The sequence below is a fragment of the Panulirus ornatus genome, chromosome 32 (assembly GCF_036320965.1).
Source record: "Panulirus ornatus isolate Po-2019 chromosome 32, ASM3632096v1, whole genome shotgun sequence".
Classification (NCBI taxonomy): domain Eukaryota; kingdom Metazoa; phylum Arthropoda; class Malacostraca; order Decapoda; family Palinuridae; genus Panulirus; species Panulirus ornatus.
In genome coordinates, this window is record NC_092255.1 from 25,783,796 (window position 1) to 25,810,685 (window position 26,890).

The following is a 26,890-nucleotide window of genomic DNA, read 5'->3' on the forward strand; positions in this document are numbered from 1 at the left end:
TGACTGAGGAGAATAAGATCACAATAGTGTTCAGTACTTATAATGTCCTCAAACTGATATCCTTTAGCAGACGACACTGAAAAAGGGTCTTTTTGATAAGGGTTGCAAAGAAGATTTATAAGTGACATAATTTTTTTTTTGCAAACATATCATATATGAGAATATCAGTTATATTCTAAGAAATACTCTAATACTAAAAGTGAAGTAACTTAATAATAGTTTACAGTGTCTTGTTTTTGTTCATATAATAACGTAATTATTAGTGAAGAATGTGAGCTGGGTATAATAACAACAACAGAGGATAGTCATGACAACACCTCAGCTGTGGGGAGTTTACCTCCACTACATTAAATACAACAAAACAAAAAAGAAGGACTTTCGCATCAGTTGGATTTACTAATTTCAAGTAAACTGCACAACTAAGCGAAAAAAAAAGTGTACTTGTGACTCCGTAGTGATAAAGGTGAAGTTATTGTGTAATTATGATGAAACTACCATATGTATTGACCATTAGACCGGTCCATATTACTAAGCATATATCCTTATTTCACACATCGCACTAGCAGCATTAGCTTTGTTTCTATTTTCATAAGTTGAACCAAGTACATTCAACTTCTGAAATCACTCTTACGAATTCTCAAACCATGCTTCGTGTGTTAATGAAAAACGAACTTCCACGCTTATATAAGTGCTTACTTTTTCACATTGCATAAATAGATGACTTGTCAAGTGAAACCAAAGCTTCCGTTTAAACTATGTCAGTATAAACAAAGCTTCTCTTGCACCTGATCCCAAATCATATCTTTGGCATCATCTGAAATGTTGGTAGTCCTATTACATTTTACCACTGCATGTATCTCTCTCTCTTTTTGCGGCTTTTCGCTCGTTCTGGTTCCTTCTAGTATATATATATATAAAATCTTAGCCAACCTATCTGTTATATAGTAGTACTTTCAACATGACCATACCATCCTAAAAGACATTTATCCATGTACCTCAATCATGAGTCTCTCCATATCATATATAATTCTCACATCTTCATTCAGCCAATCATCTAGTTCCAAGTTATCAACATTTGCTGTTTTAACTTTTTACAATTTGGTATGTAGCCAAATATTGGTACAAATAATCCTCCATGCAAGTTTCATGCAGATTCTAAACTCATTTTGATTCATCAAAATTTACAGTTCACCTTTAGTGTTTCTCTGTAGCATGACTGTTTAACTTTCCCACTACCACCCTTACTGGACTTTCTTCACAAATGGCTAAACTTATCCTCATCTACAAGTTCTCCATCATTCAGGCTAACATTACATTGTTAGATGCCATCAGTGTATGATAGTATGGCTTAAGGGACTGGCATGAGAGGAAGACCACCAGTGATGGGGAAAGAGGGTTGAAGAGTACTGGAGGCAGAAAAATGATGGAAGAATATGTGGCATGGTGTATTCAAGGGAGGCATATAAGGACAGGGATAAGTGGAGACTCTTTTGCTGTGGCCACCCTCTTGATGGGAGTTCCCACAGGGAACGGGCTTCATAGATATAGATAGTTAGATAGTGTCCATAAATGTTGTTTTGCATACTTGTTTGTCTTTTCTATATTTCCTACTGTTACTCCCCTTTGTAATCATGCTGTGGTAATTCTTATTTTTACATGCGTTTAGCTTTTTTAGTAAAAACAGGTAAGACTTTCTGCATTTATATGACAACTGAAAATTACATGTAAATTCTTAAATAATTACTTTGAGTGTTGCACTTAGACTTTTGACACATGAAGTGTAGGGATAGTCAACAAATAAAAGGTATAGGGAAGATTGTTGGTGTTACGAGGTATTTATGGAAGATTTTGTTTGCATAGCTACCCATCTACTTAATCAGAAAAATGCTAACATGATCTGATTAAGACATGGCAGAAGCTGTATGCAGTTCTGAAATATGTAGAAAGTTCCTTATACACTGATTATTTACACTGATTATTAACTATTATCTTCATACCTTTAGAGGTGATTGATTGTATTTACCCAAATACAAGTGATTGTAATTTAAGTGTGATATGATATAAGGATTTATAATTTCTCAGAAATGACAGTCATATGTTGTATACTCATGGGACACTGCAATGATAATTTCTTTCCAAGTTGATATCAGTATTTTGTATTGCTTTTGCATACATTTTTCAGGCATTAGAAGGTTGCCTGGAGAACATGGAGCAGTTTCACCCATTGATTTCCCAGACTAGTAATTTTGTAGGTAAGCTGGTATTATATTTTTCTTAACAGAAAACACTTACTTTCAATACTGGTGGTGCTGCTTCATTACTCTAATATGTGCTGGTGCTTGTAAGCAGTGTTTAAATGCTATTCGCAATTATATCTGTCATTCCTTTGCATTATTTTGCATGACATCTGCTTGTAGCCCTTTCATATATTTTTCATATAAGCATGTTCATGTGTACAAATTATGTAATTAATTGGGATTGCATTACATCTTACTATGCAAAGTTACTTTGAACTGTTGGCTGATTTCCATGGGAATCTTATTGATATTTGTATGTAATATACCATATATGGTTCTTAAAACTTACTCTATTTTGATTTTCATAGTGACAGCTGAATTTTAAGGGCATACATACTTAGTAACCATCAAAGGTTATTGATTGGCTTTTTTTTTACCTAAGCTGATGATGAAAATAACAAATATGTTTAGGACACTACATTATTTTGATATTTTCTTAATTTTATGTAGGTGAGTTTGTCTCTGTTGCAGTGTATGGGTTTTTGTGTTTACTATTATGGAGTTATAATGTCATAGTTGAAAGTATTGTGTTTGTCTGTTTCATGAAATCTGATGTATCAGTCATATCCAGTTAAAGATCTGACAACAGTTTTTTCACAATACATTGCCATTATTATTGTATACTAATAGATACTGAACTTCAGATAATGCATAATGAATATTGGACCTGAATAAGTTTTTTGATCTGTACTAAGGATTTTGATCCATAAAGAAGAAATAAGATTTGTTGGGAGCTGTTAAGACGATTATTTCCTCTGCCAAAGGGAGTCATATTTTTTAGTCTGTGCTGTTTTTCTTCTAATACAGTTGTGTCCAGGTGATAACTTTTAGGCTTTTGAAAATATCAACTTGAAAATTAAAACATAAAATGTGCATTTATGCAAAGATGTTAGATATGTTGCATACCATAGTGAGGTAACTGTGATCTTGAATGTCAAGTTTAAGCCAAATTATTGATGGATTCATGTCTGTTTGGACATCTTTTAACATGAAATGGATGATGTCATTGAAATTAACAGTCTGTGGTAACAGAGATCTATGCTAGTTTAGTGTTATTATTCTGACTGTTAATGCAAAATTCAGTAATGTATTCTTTAACCCATTTGCTGCAGGTGGGACGTAGATAATCTAACCCTGGTATGTTTTTCACTATAGCTAGGGCCTCTATGATCAGAATTCTTGAATCACAGTATCCTGCCTAAGGAAGAAAATATGCACCCATTAATGAATGTAGTAGCATACCAAACAATGTATCCAGACACTACAACCAGAAGTTTTTCCTACTCTGATTAGTCTGTGTAGGGATGTTAAGGAGACCTGTAGGAAATCTGCACCTTCACAGTATCCAAAAATTTGTGCAGTTATGACTCTCTTACAGTGTAATAGATATTTGAGATAAAACCCTGTAGTGCTTATGCTTGTTTGTGACAAAAACACCTTCATAAATAACACACATCTCACAACATGTGCTTGGCTTTACTCATGGAGTATCTCATACATCTAGCAGCAGAGCAACATAAGTTAAATGGTACTAGATTGAGTTGTACTTCATTTTATTTAGAAAAATATGTTCTAGTTAACCATAATAAACTTACAAAGATATTTTGTTTAGACTCCTTGAGAATACCCCTCTTACAGATTGTACAATGAACATGAGGAGTGCGACAGTGAAAAGGTTAATGCCTTGTCTTTTGAAGTGTATAATTTCTTGGAAATTGATACCACTGCTTTCATACATATCAGTAGCAAACATGCAATACAGAGCCTGATCAGTAATACTGTAATAATATCATGTCATGAATAAACAGACTTTAAGTTTGTAATTTTTCATAGCTCTGCATAAGTATTTTTTCTTGTAACAGACACCAGCAAATCTTTTGTTAAGCTGGTAATATTATTTGCAGAGAATTAAAATGTAATTGTGCTTGATAATCCCAGAAATTTGAGTGTATAGATTCTTAATGTCATCATCACTCAGGCTTAGAACTTTTTCAGTGTTTGAATGAAGAGGGAACTAGACTTTGTTGCATTGTTACACATTTGAGTACAGTACATCCTCCCAAACCAGACTAACTGATGTGCATGGGTGTTGGAATTGAAATGTATTCCAAGGTTTAGAAGAAAAACATAAATATCCTTTCAAATTTAGACTACATCCTCCCAAACATGAAGCAAATAGTCTATATTTGGGATATATTATGAGTTTTGGGAGAAAATCATGCACTGTCAGTCACACCACCTAGACAAGATGTCCACAACCCATTTCATTTATTTTCTGTAACTTAGAGAAAAGCCAGACAGCAGCAGGTTTTAGAGGATCTAGCATTCAGAGTTCCCAGATGTGGGAGGATACCCTGTAAAGTTGCCTTTGCTTATATTTGTTAAAATCGCAATAAAATCTGTATCTTCTTCAATAATCTAAGAATTTTTATCATTTCATGCCTAAACCTTTAGCTTAATGTTATGAATGCATGCAGTCTCATAAAAGTTCAGATAAGATAAAGTATACTTTCCTGCACTTTTCAATGTCTTTATGCATTGTACTGCTTCTGTCCAAAATGGTGGTCCCAGTGTAATTTCTAAGCATCTTTCATTGCAGAATGCTCTATGATTTATATTAACAATATCACCCACATACTTCCTTACTCTATCCTTATTCATTATGTGTGGTTTCCCTCATCCCTTTCTTCCCTTTAACTCACTTTCACACCATTGATGTTATCAGCACTAATCCTCTCCCTGTTCTTGTTCCATATCTTAACTTTCCTTATTCTTTTTGAACAGTTCCCCTCTTCATTCCATACCTCCTTCTTACACTTTCAGTTTACTTGGTTCATTCCACTCATTCCTCAAATAAATCTTTAAAGATCCATCTTGACAACATGCACCCTTCCTCAAAGTGCTGGTTACACCTCCATTTATTGTTTCTATACATCAGAAACAGCTCTTCCACACCTGCAAAATCCTGTTCTTACATCATGATTTTTGTATTTTTTACATTAAGCAACATGCCTACTCTTCACTGATACTGTATTTCATCATCCATTCCATGATTTGAAATCTTCTTCAGTCTTACATTATTCAATCATTCCACACTGAATCTTCCCCAAAATAACACAATCTTTTGGATCTGGAAGTCTTTTTGAATTTACTTTCCTCACAACTCTTTCAAATTCTCTCAAGGTTTGCATTTCTATAATTTCATCCACAGCACTATATCATCCACACATAATGCTTAAATGCTCCCTTCTGTATTATTTTCACTGTACTCTACCTACATCATGTGTCATGATCTACCATATCTATTTGTAAGTTAAACTACAGTGGGAACATGCACTCGTATATTACTCCAACTTGAACCCCAAACCAGTCACTCATTTCTTGCTTGTCTTCACACACTTAACCTTTAAGAATCTGTCTGTGCTTTCAGTTGTTTTCGTATGGTACAATAAACTTTTAACACTCCATGTCAGCTCTGTCATGTGCTTTTTCTTTTAAGATCTAAAAATGCTTTTTACAAAGACCTTAGATACCCTTTTCTCAGCTGCTAATCACGGGAAATATCTGTTCCACACCATCAAGCCCTCCAGTGCATCATCATATTCAACTTTCACACTGCTGCAAATTATTTTGTGTTTTGTTTCTGTTACCATAGTTCCACATTAAAAGAGAAGCTAAGTTCATGTATGTTTATGTTCATTCAGCAAAGTTTTAGTCTTAAAAAAAATAATGGGAGGTAAAATTCGGAACTTCAGCTGTTATTATCACACACACATATATATATATATATTTCCTCATTTTTTTTTTTACAAGTGACCATTTTCTGTAGAGCTCTCATGTTTTCTTTTCTAGCACTTCACATGGCTGTGAAATATCAAAATGCAAAACATACCTAATTAGGTTTAAACAATATAACAGAAAGCTTAAGACTTTTCTGTGACAGTTATTACATCACATACTTTTTCAGAGGTCAGCATCCATACTGATATAAAAATAGACACAGAAAAGTTAATCTGAGTATAAATATTAGAGAAATCCTAGAAACTGCCCTTTGACCATACTACTTAATATTATATATTCTGTACAAAATGAAAGACGTCACTTGAAATCAATATTAGATATGGTGAAACCACTTATGTTTCCTGTAGTTTTTCGAGAAAGCAGCATGTCTACCCATGAAAAACTAACCATGATTTGGTAAAATAAGGAAATTATAATCAGTTTTGAATACTGATCAGTTCACTCAGTGTTGAATCTCATATTGTTTTAACATGAATGGATTTGGTCATACATTATTTAGTTTCAATTCAAGCACAAGGATAAAGTGATTATAGCAACACATTATATGTAGCTGACAATCACATATGCTGAAAATAAGTAAATGGTCAATTTTGTACGGTTACAAGTGAAGATATAACAGTTTACTTCATCTGTAACATAAATATTCTTCTTTACCCTTTTTCTCAAGCTTCCCATTAAGATGTTATTCATCAGTATGTACATCTGATGAGGCCCATACAAGCTAAGCATAATAAGAAAGGTAAGTACTGTTTCACAATTCATTTAGGAAACAACAAAATATGCTTGGTAAGGTAACTGAGGTCCAACATTGCATACACTCATGAGTCAAGATATTGTTTGTTATATCTGTGAAATTAACATTCTTCATCACTCTTTTTTCTTCAAGATTTTATTCAAAATCAGTCTCACCAGTGTATATATCAGTGTTACTATCATTAGGAACATTTGGATTTGTATTACTCTCATTCATTTGTACATCTAGTATTTATGGAACAGTTTCATATATGAAGCTTGTGAGGAGGGATTTGTCTTTTTCAAAGGCTCACCCTCTTTGAGCTGTTTCATATCTAGTTTGCAATTTTTTCATAGCATTAATTTTAGGAGGCAAAGATGTTTTGCTGTCTCAGAGTTGATTCACATGGTTGTATTGAGTTTGCCTCAATTTTTTTCTTTTTAGGGGTATGTGTGTTGTGAGGTCCATTTTTTGTCACCAAAATCATGTAAAAAGCTAGATTAAATTACCCAGCCATTGTCCATGAAAAGGAAACACAGAGCTCTCAACCATTTTCTCAATTTCATTGAAATTGTTTTCACATTCCACTTCTACTCATGTTAATGTAAAAGAAGAACAGATAGGTGGAGCATTAAGTCCCATGTTGTTTTAGGCACTGATCAGTGCTTTACCAAAATCAATCCCAGAAAGTTCCAGGATTGTTACAGTTAGTTATGTTGGTGATTTTGTGTACATACCGAACCCTAGTAAGAAGTACTAACCATTACTAACTACATACACGCAGCCAGAACAGCCCACTTGACAAATTTGTTATCATATGAGAGGATCATCTTAGGTAAAAACTGATGACAAACATAATAACTGTCTCAAATGTTTTGGTATTTCTATTTCATGTACTGCAGGTGCTGTACAGAAACTGAATTGACAGTATATAAATAAATTGATCTGAAGCAAGATACAACCTTAATTATGGTGCTTATGTCACAATTGCTAATATTATAAATTTGGCCTGCACACATTGTCTTTTAGTTATCATGCATTAGCTCTTGTTTGCATTATAGTAAAGGCAATGATAGACCAGAAAAATGCAATATGATACCTTAAGAATTTAATTTGTCTGTCCCAACACCATTAAAGTCCTGCAGAAAGGACTACTTAATGTGGAAGGTAGAATACTTGAAATCAATTTCATGATAGGAATGAAGCTAATATGTAGTGATTCAGATATTGCTGGTTCCACAGAAGTGTTAAAACACACACATCATAAAGCAAGTGAATGTAAGTGGAACCAAATAACAGCCACTCATTTGACAGTTGTTTGGATTATTCCAGTTGTATAAACCTAGGTGGGAGAAGCACCTCTTGCCATCCATGCAATGCATCCAGGAGAGTAATTACTCTACACACACAATTTTCACTTTCATTGTGGTGCCAAGTCCAGTACTCTTAAACACATTGCATCATCAAACTGAAAATGACATGGCACAGAATATGTATAATGACAGTTTCCTCAACTCCTCCGATGGGCAGGCTGAAGTACTGTCACAGAACTCAGCACAATGGTGCAAGAGTATTGAAGAATGTTAGATTGAATAATTGAGAATCCACCTTAAAAACAGAATTGCTTGCCATACTCGTTGTTCTTGGTCTTACAACCTCAAAGTTGATATCTTCTATCCTCACTACAGTTAAATTATTTCATAATTTCTATCCTCAATACTTGTTCAAAATACTCTGAGACTGGAATATAACAAACCTGATTAGGAAGCCAGATAGAAACGAAAATCAGACTGGTGTGGAATCCCTCAGATATTAGCTCTGAAGAGCATAATATAAAGTTGATGCCATAACCAAGCTCATGCAGTACCAAATGAAAAAGCTCTTCAACATAATTTAGGTTGTCCAACAGAAATTTCAAAACTGCAGTATGAGGAAACTCATAAGTGTATTTCATGAAAGCAGAAAAGTGCAAATAGCACTAGCAGATCCATTGTGCTATGATAATTAAATCTATCAGATAAAACAAATGATTGTAAGCAGTATACGAGAAAGAAGCAGGAGGCCAAGAGGAAGGTACAGGGGTTGAAAAAGAGGGCAAATGAGAGTTTGGGTGAGCAAGTATCAGTAAACATAAGGGAATATTAGACAATGTTTTGGAAGGAGGTTAATAGTGTGTGAAAAACAAGAGAACAAATAGAAATATCAGTGAAGAGGACAAAAGGGAATTTGTTAACAGGAAGTGATGAAATAAATAGATGGAGTGAGTATTTTGAAGGACTGCTGAATGTGTCTGATGATAGAGGGACAGATGTAGGGTGTTTGGATTAAGGTGGTTTGGAAAGTGAAAGAGTCAGTGGAGAGTGGTTTGGTGAAGAGAGCACAGGTGGTGAAAACCTTCCATATGGTGAAATGTGGCAAGGCAGCTGGGGCGGATGGTATTGCAGTTAACTTAATTAAAAAAAGGTCACTGTGTTGTTGATTGGTGTATGTATGGATTATGGTGAAGTGCCTGAGGATTAGCAGAATGCCAGTAAAGTGCCACTGTATAAAGGTATGGTGGATAAAGATGAGTGTTCAAACTACAGAGATATGAGTATGCTGAGTGTACTTGGTAAATGCTATGGGAGGCTAGTAACTGAGAGGGAAAGGGCATGTACAGAGCATCAGATTGGCAAGGGGCAATGTTTTCAGAAATGGTAAAAGATGTGTAGATCAGGTGATCAGGTGTTTGCTCTAAGGAAAGTGAGTGAGAAATACTCAGAGAAATGGATGGAGTTGTATGTGGCATGTATGTATCTGAATAAGGCATATGACAGGGCTGATAGAAATGCCTAGTGGAAGGTCCTAAGAATAAACAGTGTGGGAGGAAAACTGCTAGAAGCAGTGAAAAGTTTTCATCAAGGGTGTAAAGCATGTGTATGAGTAGGAAGAGAGGAGAGTGAATGGTTGCATGTGAACATTGGCTTGTGTGAGGGGTGTGTAATGTCACCATGGTTGTTTACATCTGTTTATGGATAGGGTGGCTAGGGAAGTAAACGTGAGAGTCTTGGATAGAGGGGCAAGTAATGCACTCTGTAGGAGATGAGAGGGCTTTGAAGGAGAGTAAGTTGTCCTTTGGCTGATGATACAGCATTGGCAACAGAGTCAAGTAGGAAACTGCATAATTTGGTGACTATTTTTAACTGTGTGAAAGGAGGGAGTTGAGAGTAGATGTGGATAAAAGCAAAGGTATAGCAAGGTTAGGGGACATGTTAGTTGGAGTGTGACTTTGAAGGAAGAAAAATTGGAGGAAGTGACATGTTTTGGATACTTGGGAGTGGGTGAAGGGGCAAAGGTTCTGGGAGCACTGAAGAATGTGAGGAGAGGGAGATCATTATCTGGGAAGGCATGTTTGAAGGGATATTAGTCCCAACAATATTATGTGGATGCTGAGGTTGTGTGGAGGAGTGTAGATGTATTGAAAATGAAACACTTGAGTACAATTTGTGGTGTGAAGTGGTTTGATCAAGTAAGTAATGAAAGGGTAAAAGAAAGGTGTGGTAACAAAAAGAGTGTGGTTAAGAGAGCTGAAGAGGGTGTGCTGAAATTGTTTGGACATATGGAGAGAAAAATGAGGAAAGGTTGACAAAGAACATTATATGTGTCAGAAGTGGAGGGAACAAGGAGAAAGGGTAGATCAAACTGGAGATGGAAGGATGAAGTGTAAAAGATATTGAGAGACTGGGGTCTGAATATGCAGAGGATTAAAAGGCGTACACACAAGATAGAGGGAATTGGAATGATGTATACAGGGGTCGATGTAATGTTGATGGACTAAACCAAGGAATGTGAAGTTTCCAGGGTAAACCACTGAAAGGTCTGTAGGGCCTGGTTGTGGATAGGGAGCTGTGGTTTTGATGCAATACACAAGATTGCTAGAGAATTGATACGAGTGGATGTGGCCTTTCTTCGTCTGTTCCTGGTGCTACTTCGCTGACGTTGGGAATGGCAATCAAGTTCGAAGAAAAAAAAGTATGGTAAAAATAGACTAAAAGATGTATTACTAGGCTTGGGCTAGATTATTGGCACTTTAACGAGCTTGGAAATTTTAATCATATTGTAATATGTGGGCAGATATATAGATATGCAATAGAACACTATGTCTGAGTTTGTGAGAAAACTGAATCTTTTAGTGACAGGTCTAAACAAACTCTGCAAGAGACAGCATATCACCTTATTGATAATGATTAGACATATGTAATTTTGAGACTGTATCCACTTCACATCTGGTGGATGAAGCTACTGTATGGGCTTAGATATAATGAACCAACTTTCTGACATCTACCATTCTCAATAAGTTTAAAAATTAAATATAATGTGGAGTCATCAATGTTCATATCCTGCATAACGTTAGTGCATTTAACATTTTAAATCTGTTCCAGGTCAGAGTTTACGGCTCATTATTGTTGTACCTGATCAGAGAAAAATGTAAAGTTTGCATTTTCTTTCGTTTAAAAGTGTAGTTTGAGTAAAGAAGAGTTGGAGATATGACTTCTTTACGTCATGTACATAGCCATAAAAATGTCATAACTCAAATACCAAGCAGATGGGCTAGTTCCTGGACTACATGACTTATCTTGTATGCTTGACAAACTTCCTTTCTAAGGACCTTTCATCTTCAGATTTGTTCCATTTATAGGGATGGATCATGCGCAAACAGCATCATTGTTCACCCATACAGATCAGCTCATGTCCAGTGTGCTAAAGTGATTACAATTTAAAATCAATGTGTGTTACTTGATTCTTTCATATGCACTTTGAATATTGTTATCTAATGAGACTAATATATCCATACACACTCCATCATCACACACAAACTCTCATTCTTCTGGCATCCTCATGTGAAATACCCCTTAGCCTTAAACAGTTTACTCTTCCAATATTTCCATATCTCTTTTTACTGTACCTCATCTCTTTGGACCTTCAGTTAGACTACCATATAACTTCTTGAACATCCAATCATATTCCATGTGTCCTATATGGCAATACCATCTTAGAAAAACCTTCATCCTTACTTCGAACAATAGTATATTCACAACACATTTTTTTTTAAACATCTGTCCATCCTGCAAATACCAGTTACACTTTGTGAATTATAAGTCTTGTGCTCTTTCTTAATTTTCTTTGCATGAGCCAAAAAACAAGATTCACATCTGTACATGGAAACTGGGACAAGAACCCATCATGCAAGATTCTTACACACTTTATACTTAAATTCTCATTCATTTGAGCTCACTGTGCACCTCCAGTTCTCCCTTGGGTGACTCTACTCATCCTCATTTTCCCATTACCAGTGAAGCTGATAATCACTACCCAATCTTGAAACTCTTTTACAGCCTCCTATTCTTTTCTCTTCAAACTGATATTTCACTCTTACAGCCCATTTTTATCTACCTCAAAAAACTTTTGTCTTTACTCAAACTTCATCCTCCTGATCATGCACACACCATCATTGGAACTTACAATTCCATCCAAGTCTCCTGCCTGTTCAGCTAATAAAGCAACTTTAAGGGCATGAAACAATTGTGCATGCTTCCTTTCTGTTCCACTGTGATCCTGCAGTAAACTGCAGTCACCCAACCTCATTGTCATCTTGTGTAATTTCCCATCCTTGAGAACATTAAACAACTAAGGTGAAACTATACAGCTGTGATGCATTCCCATTTCATTTGAAACCACTCACTCATATCATCATTTATTCTCATGCAAGCTCTACCACTACTACAAGTTCTTAATCATTTTTAAAAGTTTTACTTGCTAACCACAGAGTCAGAAATTCCTAGAATACTTTATTGCCTTTCCTAATATAAATGCTGTAGATACTCTGTCTTTCATCTCTAGGACTTTCTCTACTGCCTGCCATAGTGGAAATGTTTTGTCTACACATCCCTTTAATTTCTTTAGTCCACCTCGCTTTATGAGTATAAAAGGTGTAATTACTAATCCTTTGAGCATGATCAATTACAATCTGCCATTACCTTACTATATATGTTACCTTTTCTTATAATGGCAGATTTTAAAAAGATGTCTACCACAGCTGATGGATTTTTAGCAATAACTGAAATAGTAGAAAACTTGTACTATAATAAGCCATTTGACTCTTAAAGGACCACACCTGAACTTGTATGACTTTACCATACTTAGACGGGTTGCCTCTTTCCACCGTCATTTAAATCAGATGGCATACTTTATCAGAAAGGAGAGGTTTCATATGTCATAAGCAACTATAATTAGCATGAGAAAAAATCTTAGAGTATCAGTTACCCATGAACTGGATGGCATGTTATACATTATACAGGGATGCCTTATGTCACAAATAACTACAGTTAGTACTGAAAAAGAATCCTAGAGTGTTAGTTACCCATATACCACAATGGGTAATGGTATGACTTTGTTGTGTACATCAAATTTTAATGTATGTACACCAATAAGAGTGGTTGATTTACCAGATTTTTTTATTTAACTATTCTTGATGTTTCCTCATAACTAACAAAACTAAAATTTCTTTTGAATTATTTAACAACCTTTGATCGGGAAACCATTTCAAAATTTCAACGCTTGGTCCTTTAAGAGATAGATAACCATAGACATTTAAACATGGTATCACAAAACACAGACATTTAAACATTGCCATGTAAATAAATCTCAGTATTTGCACACCACCCCCATGTAATCCGAGTGTGTACCCTATGACCCCTGCCACATTATCTTCCCTCATACTTAACTCCCCCTGCTTGGAGATTGTCTTTTTATCTAACATTATATTCTTAATCTCTCTTCATGATTCCCTGATGTGTGTAAATGTGATAATTGGCTCTAGTCATCACTTTAACCACAGAAAAGCTTGTTTACTTTCACTACATAGTAAGGCAGGGGAAATATAGTGTTTTTCACCATAGTTATCTCTGTAACTGAACCCTCTTGATATTCTTGCATGGTAGTTGGAATCGGATTAACACGTGGGATCTGTTTATGCATGTCACCTATAAAGGAAGCCTGGGATCCTTTAAACACAGGTGGGAAATTTTGCCTTGCATCTGTTATGAGGTTTGTCCAAACCAGGCATCACAACTAGTGCAAGAATAGTTCCAAAGGGGTTGATAAGACATTATTTTACAATTCATACAATTGTATTGCACCTTTTTACCAGCATACAGTGGAACAACCACTGCCTTTATGCAGCAATCAGGCAGTTATTTTTCCACATAAACACAGACACTGACATCCATTCAGTAACTCCTGCACCTTCATCTTCCACTAACTCTCCCTATAATTAATGGAATAGCTTCTCCTTTATGCCCTATAAACAGTGATGTTCCCCAGGGTTATTTCCTGTCGCTCATTTTCTTTTTTCTATCCACAAATGATCTTTCTTCAACCTTGAACCTAATTCACTCTTTTGCCAGTGATTCCACTCAACATATTTCAACTCACTTTCCCTTCCCTCCTCATTCCATAATTTGTTCTTATCTTGAGTGAACATATTTCCTCCCTCAATTCAGGCCTGTGCAGCATCTTGAAATAGGAAAGCAGTATTCTGAGTAGATTCAGTGACGCAAAAATTTTAATTCCCTACATCTCTCTTCGGATCTCATCCATTTCCCACAATTAAATTTCCAAACACTACTGTTCAACTTTATAATACCATAAATATCTGAGGAATAACCATGTCTTCAACTCTCTCCTTGAAACCCCACATCATGAACATCACATAGTCTGCTTTTAAAAAAAACCTGGGGTGATGGATAAGTGCTGCAATTATTTTTCTTGTTAGTAGTTATTTCCATATCTACAGAGATCTCACGTTCCCTGGTACTGAGAACAACTTGCCCATATAGGGTAGCTATTTTTCCACCTTTCTCTAACCCATAATGGAATGAAAAGCCTCAGCCTCATTTCCTGTCTGCCTATTACCCCTTTTCAAACTTCCCTTTTCATCTACCATGGTGTCAATGGCCACTTTCTATTGTACAGGTATGATATCAGCTACCTTTCAATATTTAATGGTCTCTACGTGTCCCAGCCATTAAGGTTTGTGTTTGAGGCTTATGACTGGCTGCTGTTCCCAAAGTCTCTGTGTGGAGTCCAACCACAGGAGGATTGACCATTATGAAACCTCCTCCTTTCCTTGAGCAATGAAACTATAGAATTCTCATTTATATTTTTCTTTTCCTCTTCCTGTAACCTTTAACTTCTAAGAGTCGGGTCTCCAGACACCAAAGGAATCCTAACTGATGTCTTCATTCTTTCAATTATACTCTGATTTTTTCCTTTCTTCCAAGATAGCCCTGATCGGCTGTGATCAGGGCATGTTCATTTTGCCCATGCCATATTGGATACTGTAATAAAAAATGTATACCATGAACTTTTCCTTTGATATCTTGCATTACTACTCTTTTCACCTTCGTTTTGTGACGTCTTTGTCTTATCCATACCTGTTCCACACTTTCCTAACCTCTAATCCTATTATTGGATGCTAATACCCATGTCTTTTGTATCATATTTCCCACCAGTTATTTAAAGTAATCTTGCTTTTTCTTAAAACCTTTACCCTCTCTACGATTTTGTCTTCTATATTTGTTTTTACACAGCCTCCCCTGCTCCTGTTTGCCTCCTTCCATGACTACTTGTTATTTTTCCTCATATTATCATTCATTCTTGACAAACTCTTCGCCCAATAATATATGCAGTTATCCTTAATACCTTCACCTGTTTACATTTGTGATATTTATCAAGTCTTTTAGCACTGCCATCTTTACCAGCTGTTTTGCATATTGTGTGAAAGTGCCTGTGTTCCACATCACATCTCCTTTTGCTGTATTGCCAGTTTGTAATTTTGAACCTTAAATCTCACAGATCCACTATCAGCCAGCTTGACTAAGGATGATGACACAGTCTCTGTAGGAGAGGATCCAATTAACTACCTTACTACAGGTGAGAAGAGCAAATGAAGCTTACCAATTTGAAAGAATAATTAAAGTATATTTCTTACATTGCCTGTAAGGAGGAACATTATAACAGTTTTCATTTTCTTTGTTAACTGCTGCAAGGTTCTCCCCATCTTTTCTACTCCTTTTTCATGAGTTGCAATCATTCTTCAGTAACTGACACACAGTGTCTTAAATTAGGGCAGGTTGTAGTAAATGGCTGGGAGCCACTGACCAGGGAGGTATATCTCTGGTATTACCCACCTGAGTATCATGAGGGTTAGTAATGGTTGCAAAGTGGGCCAGAACTTCAGTGACTGTCAAGCTGCACTCCCTTAACCCAGATAGTTATCTTTTCTTTCTACCTCACCCACACATGGACTGCTGGCATTGTCAACAAACATACAATCTCTTCTTGTACCACAGAACACTTGACAACACTTAACTCACACAACTCATTCTTTGTAACTTTAGAGGTAGACTGATTATCTGTTACGGTAATGCCTTGAAATATAACATGCCTGTATAGTTGAAAAGAATATCAATTTTTATTTCTTGACTTTGACCCTAATTAACTGCAGTAGATAGTCAGCATTCTTAATGTTGCATATTAACAAGAATGTGTTTTACAGCTTCTGCCAGTGAAAGGTTAAGTATGCACCATGAAGATCACTTTAGTGCCAGTCAGCCAGCCAGGGTTCTTGGTGGTGGTCTTCCTTATTGTGCTGAATGGGCTGAGATCTGCAAGTGTGCAGGAACAGAGGCCATACAGAACCTCGGTCGAGATGGGGAACTTCGAGCAAGCAGATTTCGTTCTGTGTGTTGGTTGAATTATCTTAGAATTCTGCCTGATGATCACACACAGGTATTGCTAAAAGTATTTGGTCTGTGATTATGTAAGATCAAGCATGGATGTCTTCTTTCCTTTTGCTTGCTGGACGTGAGTTGAGGATGTGTATGAGTGAAATGACAGGCTGTATGCACTAGATTCACCCCATATAAACTGGAGAAGACTTTAGTATGATAGAGTTGATCAGTAATATACTTATGTACTATTCTTATAAGTCATCAGTGTATATTATCAGTATTTGTGCATGATGCTGTTTCTGTCTATTTATTTGCCGACTATCAATCCATCTGTGTATTTATCAATCAGTCTGTATCTGTCTATCTTTGTAACTCTCTTTCTATCCATCTATCAGTTTACCCATCTGTCTATCTGTTTATCTAAGTACCTGTTTATCTGTTTATCAATGCTGCACTTCCTAGGCATGTCCGAGTTACATTTTCTTTTCTGTGTTCTTGATACCTTTCATCTCGTCAACATTTCAAAAACTAACTTATCACAAGATTTGTTAGTTCCAAGAAGCATTTTCCATAGCAAAGACACCAACCATTCACCTCATAGCTGTCCTCTGCTCACCTTACATAGGCATATACACATCACCACACTTTTAGACCTGTGTTCCTGCCTATTAAATGTACCCAGCTACCTGAGTGCTGTTTCCTGGAGTCCCATAGAAGGGGATCATGAAGCAGGAAGGTAAGTAAGGTTAACTACCTGCCTGCCTGTTATAATTAATGCCATTCCTTTCTACATTTGGTAGATAAATGCTTACATGCAAGCATCATTCATGGAAATTAATATTGCAGTCTTGGGGTACCCAAACCCCAGCCTCACTGACTGGCAAGGGCATGGATGTTCAGATCCCTAGGGTGGACTTGCTACCTTATTTTCTCTTTCTGTTAGCTGAGACGGTAGGGGCAACTGAAGCCACATTAGCAAGGAAGTGTCAAGAACAGATGACAGAGCCTTGAAGGGAAAATTCCTCACTTGGCTCCTTGCTCTTTTCCTTTATTTGGAAAGTAACATAGGAAGGGAGACTTTTCAGCCACCTGCTTCTGCCCCTCTTAGTTGCCTTCTACAACACACAGGGAATACATGGACAGTATTCTTTCTCCCCTATCCCCAGAGATAAATGAAAATAACTTTACTTTCATCATACATGTTCATTATATCATTAAAGAAATTAAGCAGATATGTCAGACATGAAAGATTATGTCAAAAACCATGCTGAGAGTCATTCATTAAATGATAGTCTTCTAAATGGTGTATAGTCTTAACCCAAATGATGGTTTCTATAAATCATCAACTACAGACATTAAGCTGATTGGATGACTATTTCTGGGTAGTGATTTACTACCTTTTTCTTAAAATTGGTGTTACATTAGCAAGCTTCCATTCCTCTGGAACTTTCCCCTCAGCAGGTGACTTATTGACGAGAATATTCAAGGGTTTAACTATCTCATTCTTCACTTCTTTCATTGTCTTTGGATAAAGCTTATCTGGGCCTGCTGTTTTATTTTTTATGTTAGCTGAGATGGCATGGGCAGCAGAGGCCCTAATCAAGCCATACCATTAATGCTATATATATATATATGGTGACTGAGTTTGGTAAAGTGTATGAAAGAAAGTTAAGAGTAAATGTGAATAAGAGCAAGGTTATTAGGTACAGTAGGGTTGAGGGTCAAGTCAATTGGGAGGTAAGTTTGAATGGAGAAAAACTGGAGGAAGTAAAGTGTTTTACTTGATCGAATATATATATATATATATATATATATATATATATATATATATATATATATATATTATCCCTGGGGATAGGGGAGAAAGAATACTTCCCACGTATTCCCTGCGTGTCGTAGAAGCGACAAAAAGGGGAGGGAGCGGGAGGCTGAAAATCCTCCCCTCTCGTTTTTTTTTTTTTTTAATTTTCCAAAAGGAGGAACAGAGAAGAGGGCCAGGTGAGGATATTCCCTCAAAGGCCCAGTCCTCTGTTCTTAACGCTACCTCGCTAACGCGGGAAATGGCGAATAGTTTGAAAGACTATATATATATATATATATATATATATATATATATATATATATATATATAAAAGGGAAGGGAGCGGGGGGCTGGAAATCCTCCCCTCTCGTTTTTTTTTTTTTTTTTTTTTTTTCCCAAAAGAAGGAACAGAGAAGAGGGCCAGGTGAGGATATTCCCTCAAAGGCCCAGTCCTCTGTTCTTAACGCTACCTCGCTATCGCGGGAAATAGCGAATAGTATGAAAAAAAAAAAAATATATATATATATATATATATATATATATATATATATATATATATATATATATATATATATATATATATATTCCTATGAGTCCATGGGGAAAATGAAACACGAAAAGTTCCCAAGTGCACTTTCGTGTAATAATCACATCATCAGGGGAGACACAAGAGAGAAATATAACAGTCAGTTGATATACATCGAAGAGACGAAGCTAGGACGCCATTTGGTAAACATGTGATTGTCCAAAACATGTCCACACATGCTACCGCGCGGGGGAAGGGGAGATGCTATTTCATGTGTGGCTGGGTGGCGATGGGAATGAATGAAGGCAGCAAGTATGAATATGTACATGTGTATATATGTATATGTCTGAGTATATATATATATATATATATATATATATATATATATATATATATATATATATATATATATATATATATATATATATATATATATCCGTTGAAATGTATAGGTATGTACATCTGCTAGTGTGGACGTGTATGTATATACATGTGTATGTGGGTGAGTTGGGCCATTCTTATATCTGTTTCCTTGAGCTACCTCGCTAATGTGGGAGACAGCAACAAAGTATGATAAAAAAATAATGTTGAAATGTATATGTATGTATATGTGCATGTGTGGGCATTTATGTATATACATGTGTAGGTGGATGGGTTGGGCCATTCCTCATCTGTTTCTGTGCGCTACCTCGCTGATGCAGGAGACGGCAATCAAATATAATAAGATATATCATACATTTATTTATAACACTTAACCGCTGTACATATTCATACTTGCTTGCCTTCATCCATTCCTGTCGCAATCCTGCCTCACAGGAAGTAGCATTGTTACCCCCCCTCCTAAGGGAGGTAGTAGTGCCAGGAAAACTGACAAAAAAAGGCCACATTTGTTCTCATTTCCCGCATTAGCAAGGTAGCATTAAGAACAGAGGACTGAGCCCTAAAGAGAATATTCTCACTTGGCCCCCTTCTCTGTCCCTTCTTTTAGAAATGTATTTGATCATCGTTTCCTGTATCGGCGAGGTGGCTTACCCTAAGCCAGGTACCCATTCTATCTACCAACGCCTATGGGTGGATGAATACCTGGGTTGATTGAGGACCAACTGTTGCAACCAGAACTTAAACCTATGCACTTGACCCTTTGTGGCACGTGAATGCATCACAGTCAGGATTGGTAACCACTACACCATTTTCATTATGTAGTGCTGATATTATACCTTCAACTCATATATCCATGTGTTGTAAAATGATTTCCTTTCGTAGCAATGCCACTGGATTCAAGACATGAGCTGTATCTTCAACTGTTTTATAAAAACATGAAAAAAATTATTCAAAATCTTTGCCATGTCTTTGTTATCATGAACTAAGTCACCCTTTTTGGTTATTAATGGACCAATTGAATGGGTAAATATCTCTTACTTGTAACATGCCCATAAAACTCCTTTGGCTTTCTTTTGCTATTTTCAGCAATACATGTTTCACAATGTTTTTACTTTGATGTATAAGTCTCTTAGTTTCTCTATGCACCTACATAATTTTCCATATCGAGTTGATTACTGATTTCTTTGAGCTTCTTATGTGCTGCTTTCTCAAGACAACAGACACTCTCTGTCTTCATTTCACCATTTTGGCTATACACTGGAAAAAGACTACTCACTTTGGCATTAATGTTTCCTCCACAGCTTTGAATATTTTATCCTTCCAAGCTTTGTCCATATTGTTTTCATATATAATGTCATTCAAAGTTTACTTACTTGTCAAGATCAATGCAAAGATCTCTAAAATTTGCAAGTCTAAAAGTTGGTAATTTTTTTATGACTCAAGTTGACCAGCATTACAGGCAATGTTGAAAGTGAGAAGAGAGGAAATTGTTGATAAAAAGGAGAAAAAGTGTAGACAATAGGACAGAACCTTGAGGGTCACTGCTGTTGATTGAGGGAGGGGGAGAAGCTGATCCATTAATGACCATGGAGAAAGACTGAACAGAGAGGAAGCTAGATATAAGAGAGTAAACCGAGACAAGGAAGCCAGAAAAGGGAATTTAGAGATGAGAACTCTATGCCACATTTGGATATGTACATCTGATATTTGTACATAGTTGCTATACCCTCTTCTAAGTTACTCTTCAGGTACCAATAGTTTCTTCAACTTTCTTTCTGTATTATAGAGGATAAATCTAAATCAGAAATAATGAAAGTTTAGATAGTAAGATATAAGTGAGATTGATAGCTCAGAAGGAGAAAGAATTGCACATTCATTCATACTCGTGATTTTGTAAGATGCAAAGATGAGAAAGGAATTTAAAATAAGATTTTGATTATGGTAATTTATATTTCAGTGGTTAAAGGTGATCAGGAATGAGCGAGAAAAATATGAAAAGATTAGACTACAGCTAATAGTGACTCCAGGTCTTGGTGATGAATCTCTTGATCCACTATTAAACAATCCTCTCTCTCAGCATGAGCAGGTAAGCTTACATTTTTGTAGGTTTTTAATCAATAAAGTTTCTACAATGTACTTAGAACTGATTTAACCTCTCATATTTCTTGGAAACTTCATATCACTGAAATAACCATCTACTTTTAAAAGAACAAGTGATTCTATTAAAATCTTAAATGTGTATCTCCTCAGAGTAGCTACTCAAGATGTGCATAAGGTTGATCCATACCTGCTTGGAATGCTGCTGACAAATATTAGAAGGTTCCCTTTCCATTTTCTTTCTTACCGGAGTTCAGATAAAGGCATTTTGTTGGATCAACGTAGCTTTTTGGTTCTCATCTTTAACTCCATTCTATTTGCTGAAGTATTGCTTCTTTCTTTTTTCCTAGATTTTACACTGACATCTGTTCCCAGGAGTTGGTTGGTTGTATTCCATATCTCTTGGCAGGTCTTCCAGTATTTACAGGAAACTGTGTTTCACAGATTTTCTGTAAGCATAAGCTTACATTGGCTGCTTTCATTTCTTTTTTTTTCTTCCACAGCTGAATTTTGGAACACCTTGCCTTCTCATGTTTTTCATGATTGTTACAATTTGTTTTCCATTAAAAAGTAGGTTTGTCATTATCTGAAGATCAATTGACACCCCATTAAAGAACAAGGTGAGAACAATGGAAGTAAGGGGAGTGGGGGAGGAATGGGATGTATTTAGGGAATCAGTGATGGATTGCGCAAAAGATGCTTGTGGCATGAGAAGAGTGGGAGGTGGGTTGATTAGAAAGGGTAGTGAGTGGTGGGATGAAGAAGTAAGAGTATTAGTGAAAGAGAAGAGAGAGGCATTTGGACGATTTTTGCAGGGAAAAAATGAAACTGAGTGGGAGATGTATAAAAGAAAGAGACAGGAGGTCAAGAGAAAGGTGCAAGAGGTGAAAAAAAGGGCAAATGAGAGTTGGGGTGAGAGAGTATCATTAAATTTTAGGGAGAATAAAAAGATGCTCTGGAAGGAGGTAAATAAAGTGCGTAAGACAAGGGAGCAAATGGGAACTTCGGTGAAGGGCGCAAATGGGGAGGTGATAACAAGTATTGGTGATGTGAGAAGGAGATGGAGTGAGTATTTTGAAGGTTTGTTGAATGTGTATGATGATAGAGTGGCAGATATAGGGTGTTTTGGTCGAGGTGGTGTGCAAAGTGAGAGGGTTAGGGAAAATGATTTGGTAAACAGAGAAGAGGTAGTGAAAGCTTTGCGGAAGATGAAAGCCGGCAAGGCAGCAGGTTTGGATGGTATTGCAGTGGAATTTATTAAAAAAGGGGGTGACTGTATTGTTGACTGGTTGGTAAGGTTATTTAATGTATGTATGACTCATGGTGAGGTGCCTGAGGATTGGCGGAATGCGTGCATAGTGCCATTGTACAAAGGCAAAGGGGATAAGAGTGAGTGCTCAAATTACAGAGGTATAAGTTTGTTGAGTATTCCTGGTAAATTATATGGGAGGGTATTGATTGAGAGGGTGAAGGCATGTACAGAGCATCAGATTGGGGAAGAGCAGTGTGGTTTCAGAAGTGGTAGAGGATGTGTGGATCAGGTGTTTGCTTTGAAGAATGTATGTGAGAAATACTTAGAAAAGCAAATGGATTTGTATGTAGCATTTATGGATCTGGAGAAGGCATATGATAGAGTTGATAGAGATGCTCTGTGGAAGGTATTAAGAATATATGGTGTGGGAGGCAAGTTGTTAGAAGCAGTGAAAAGTTTTTATCGAGGATGTAAGGCATGTGTAAGTGTAGGAAGAGAGGAAAGTGATTGGTTCTCAGTGAATGTAGGTTTGCGGCAGGGGTGTGTGATGTCTCCATGGTTGTTTAATTTGTTTATGGATGGGGTTGTTAGGGAGGTAAATGCAAGAGTTTTGGAAAGAGGGGCAAGTATGAAGTCTGTTGGGGATGAGAGAGCTTGGGAAGTGAGTCAGTTGTTGTTCGCTGATGATACAGCGCTGGTGGCTGATTCATGTGAGAAACTGCAGAAGCTGGTGACTGAGATTGGAAAAGTGTGTGGAAGAAGAAAGTTAAGAGTAAATGTGAATAAGAGCAAGGTTATTAGGTACAGTAGGGTTGAGGGTCAAGTCAATTGGGAGGTGAGTTTGAATGGAGAAAAACTGGAGGAAGTGAAGTGTTTTAGATATCTGGGAGTGGATCTGGCAGCAGATGGAACCATGGAAGCGGAAGTGGATCATAGGGTGGGGGAGGGGGCGAAAATCCTGGGGGCCTTGAAGAATGTGTGGAAGTCGAGAACATTATCTCGGAAAGCAAAAATGGGTATGTTTGAAGGAATAGTGGTTCCAACAATGTTGTATGGTTGCGAGGCGTGGGCTATGGATAGACTTGTGCGCAGGAGGATGGATGTGCTGGAAATGAGATGTTTGAGGACAATGTGTGGTGTGAGGTGGTTTGATCGAGTGAGTAACGTAAGGGTAAGAGAGATGTGTGGAAATAAAAAGAGCGTGGTTGAGAGAGCAGAAGAGGGTGTTTTGAAGTGGTTTGGGCACATGGAGAGGATGAGTGAGGAAAGATTGACCAAGAGGATATATGTGTCGGAGGTGGAGGGAACAAGGAGAAGAGGGAGACCAAATTGGAGGTGGAAAGATGGAGTGAAAAAGATTTTGTGTGATCGGGGCCTGAACATGCAGGAGGGTGAAAGGAGGGCAAGGAATAGAGTGAATTGGAGCGATGTGGTATACCGGGGTTGACGTGCTGTCAGTGGATTGAATCAAGGCATGTGAAGCGTCTGGGGTAAACCATGGAAAGCTGTGTAGGTATGTATATTTGCGTGTGTGGACGTATGTATATACATGTGTATGGGGGGGGTTGGGCCATTTCTTTCGTCTGTTTCCTTGCGCTACCTCGCAAACGCGGGAGACAGCGATAAAGTATAATAAATAATACATAAATATTAAAGAACAAATTATTTTATTCTAGTTTGGACCATCTCTTTTCTTAAAGGATCTATTCAAGAGAGTCCTTTAAAATTCCTTCATTCATAAACTGATTTCCAGCCCCCCACTCCCTCCCCTTTTAGTCGCCTTCTACGACATGCAGGGAATACTTGGAAATTATTCTTTCTCCCCCATATATGTTTATTCATTTATCTATTATATTTAATCGCTGTTTCCTGCATCAGAGGTAGCGCCAGGAAACAGACGAAGAATGGCCCATCCACTCACACACACATATATATACATAAATGCCCATACATACACATATACATACACATACATATATACACATGTACATATTCATACTTGCTTGCCTTTAACCACTCCTGTTGCTACCCCGCCACACAGGAAATAGCGTTGCTACCCCCTGCTTCAGTGTGGTAGTGCCAGGAAAACAAACAAAAAAAGGCCACATTTGTTCACACTTGACCCTTTGTGGCACGTGAATGCATCACAGTCAGGATTGGTAACCACTACACCATTTTCATTATGTAGTGCTGATATTATACCTTCAACTCATATATCCATGTGTTGTAAAATGATTTCCTTTCGTAGCAATGCCACTGGATTCAAGACATGAGCTGTATCTTCAACTGTTTTATAAAAACATGAAAAAAATTATTCAAAATCTTTGCCATGTCTTTGTTATCATGAACTAAGTCACCCTTTTTGGTTATTAATGGACCAATTGAATGGGTAAATATCTCTTACTTGTAACATGCCCATAAAACTCCTTTGGCTTTCTTTTGCTATTTTCAGCAATACATGTTTCACAATGTTTTTACTTTGATGTATAAGTCTCTTAGTTTCTCTATGCACCTACATAATTTTCCATATCGAGTTGATTACTGATTTCTTTGAGCTTCTTATGTGCTGCTTTCTCAAGACAACAGACACTCTCTGTCTTCATTTCACCATTTTGGCTATACACTGGAAAAAGACTACTCACTTTGGCATTAATGTTTCCTCCACAGCTTTGAATATTTTATCCTTCCAAGCTTTGTCCATATTGTTTTCATATATAATGTCATTCAAAGTTTACTTACTTGTCAAGATCAATGCAAAGATCTCTAAAATTTGCAAGTCTAAAAGTTGGTAATTTTTTTATGACTCAAGTTGACCAGCATTACAGGCAATGTTGAAAGTGAGAAGAGAGGAAATTGTTGATAAAAAGGAGAAAAAGTGTAGACAATAGGACAGAACCTTGAGGGTCACTGCTGTTGATTGAGGGAGGGGGAGAAGCTGATCCATTAATGACCATGGAGAAAGACTGAACAGAGAGGAAGCTAGATATAAGAGAGTAAACCGAGACAAGGAAGCCAGAAAAGGGAATTTAGAGATGAGAACTCTATGCCACATTTGGATATGTACATCTGATATTTGTACATAGTTGCTATACCCTCTTCTAAGTTACTCTTCAGGTACCAATAGTTTCTTCAACTTTCTTTCTGTATTATAGAGGATAAATCTAAATCAGAAATAATGAAAGTTTAGATAGTAAGATATAAGTGAGATTGATAGCTCAGAAGGAGAAAGAATTGCACATTCATTCATACTCGTGATTTTGTAAGATGCAAAGATGAGAAAGGAATTTAAAATAAGATTTTGATTATGGTAATTTATATTTCAGTGGTTAAAGGTGATCAGGAATGAGCGAGAAAAATATGAAAAGATTAGACTACAGCTAATAGTGACTCCAGGTCTTGGTGATGAATCTCTTGATCCACTATTAAACAATCCTCTCTCTCAGCATGAGCAGGTAAGCTTACATTTTTGTAGGTTTTTAATCAATAAAGTTTCTACAATGTACTTAGAACTGATTTAACCTCTCATATTTCTTGGAAACTTCATATCACTGAAATAACCATCTACTTTTAAAAGAACAAGTGATTCTATTAAAATCTTAAATGTGTATCTCCTCAGAGTAGCTACTCAAGATGTGCATAAGGTTGATCCATACCTGCTTGGAATGCTGCTGACAAATATTAGAAGGTTCCCTTTCCATTTTCTTTCTTACCGGAGTTCAGATAAAGGCATTTTGTTGGATCAACGTAGCTTTTTGGTTCTCATCTTTAACTCCATTCTATTTGCTGAAGTATTGCTTCTTTCTTTTTTCCTAGATTTTACACTGACATCTGTTCCCAGGAGTTGGTTGGTTGTATTCCATATCTCTTGGCAGGTCTTCCAGTATTTACAGGAAACTGTGTTTCACAGATTTTCTGTAAGCATAAGCTTACATTGGCTGCTTTCATTTCTTTTTTTTTCTTCCACAGCTGAATTTTGGAACACCTTGCCTTCTCATGTTTTTCATGATTGTTACAATTTGTTTTCCATTAAAAAGTAGGTTTGTCATTATCTGAAGATCAATTGACACCCCATTAAAGAACAAGGTGAGAACAATGGAAGTAAGGGGAGTGGGGGAGGAATGGGATGTATTTAGGGAATCAGTGATGGATTGCGCAAAAGATGCTTGTGGCATGAGAAGAGTGGGAGGTGGGTTGATTAGAAAGGGTAGTGAGTGGTGGGATGAAGAAGT

The 26,890-nt window shown here is 36.7% G+C and overlaps 1 protein-coding gene across 1 annotated transcript in view; it reads left to right on the forward strand.

Moving 5' to 3' along the window:
• Positions 1–224: 224 nt before the first annotated feature.
• TBC1D5 (TBC1 domain family member 5) overlaps positions 225–26,890 on the forward strand; it is an 84,808-nt gene continuing 58,142 nt past the window's right edge. The window contains exons 1-5 of the mRNA XM_071681267.1: positions 225–463; positions 2,183–2,252; positions 15,727–15,804; positions 16,430–16,662; positions 21,270–21,398. Of these exons, the coding sequence (XP_071537368.1) occupies positions 2,207–2,252; positions 15,727–15,804; positions 16,430–16,662; positions 21,270–21,398 (486 nt within the window). The 5' untranslated portion in view covers positions 225–463; positions 2,183–2,206. The remainder of the gene's footprint in view (positions 464–2,182; positions 2,253–15,726; positions 15,805–16,429; positions 16,663–21,269; positions 21,399–26,890) is intronic.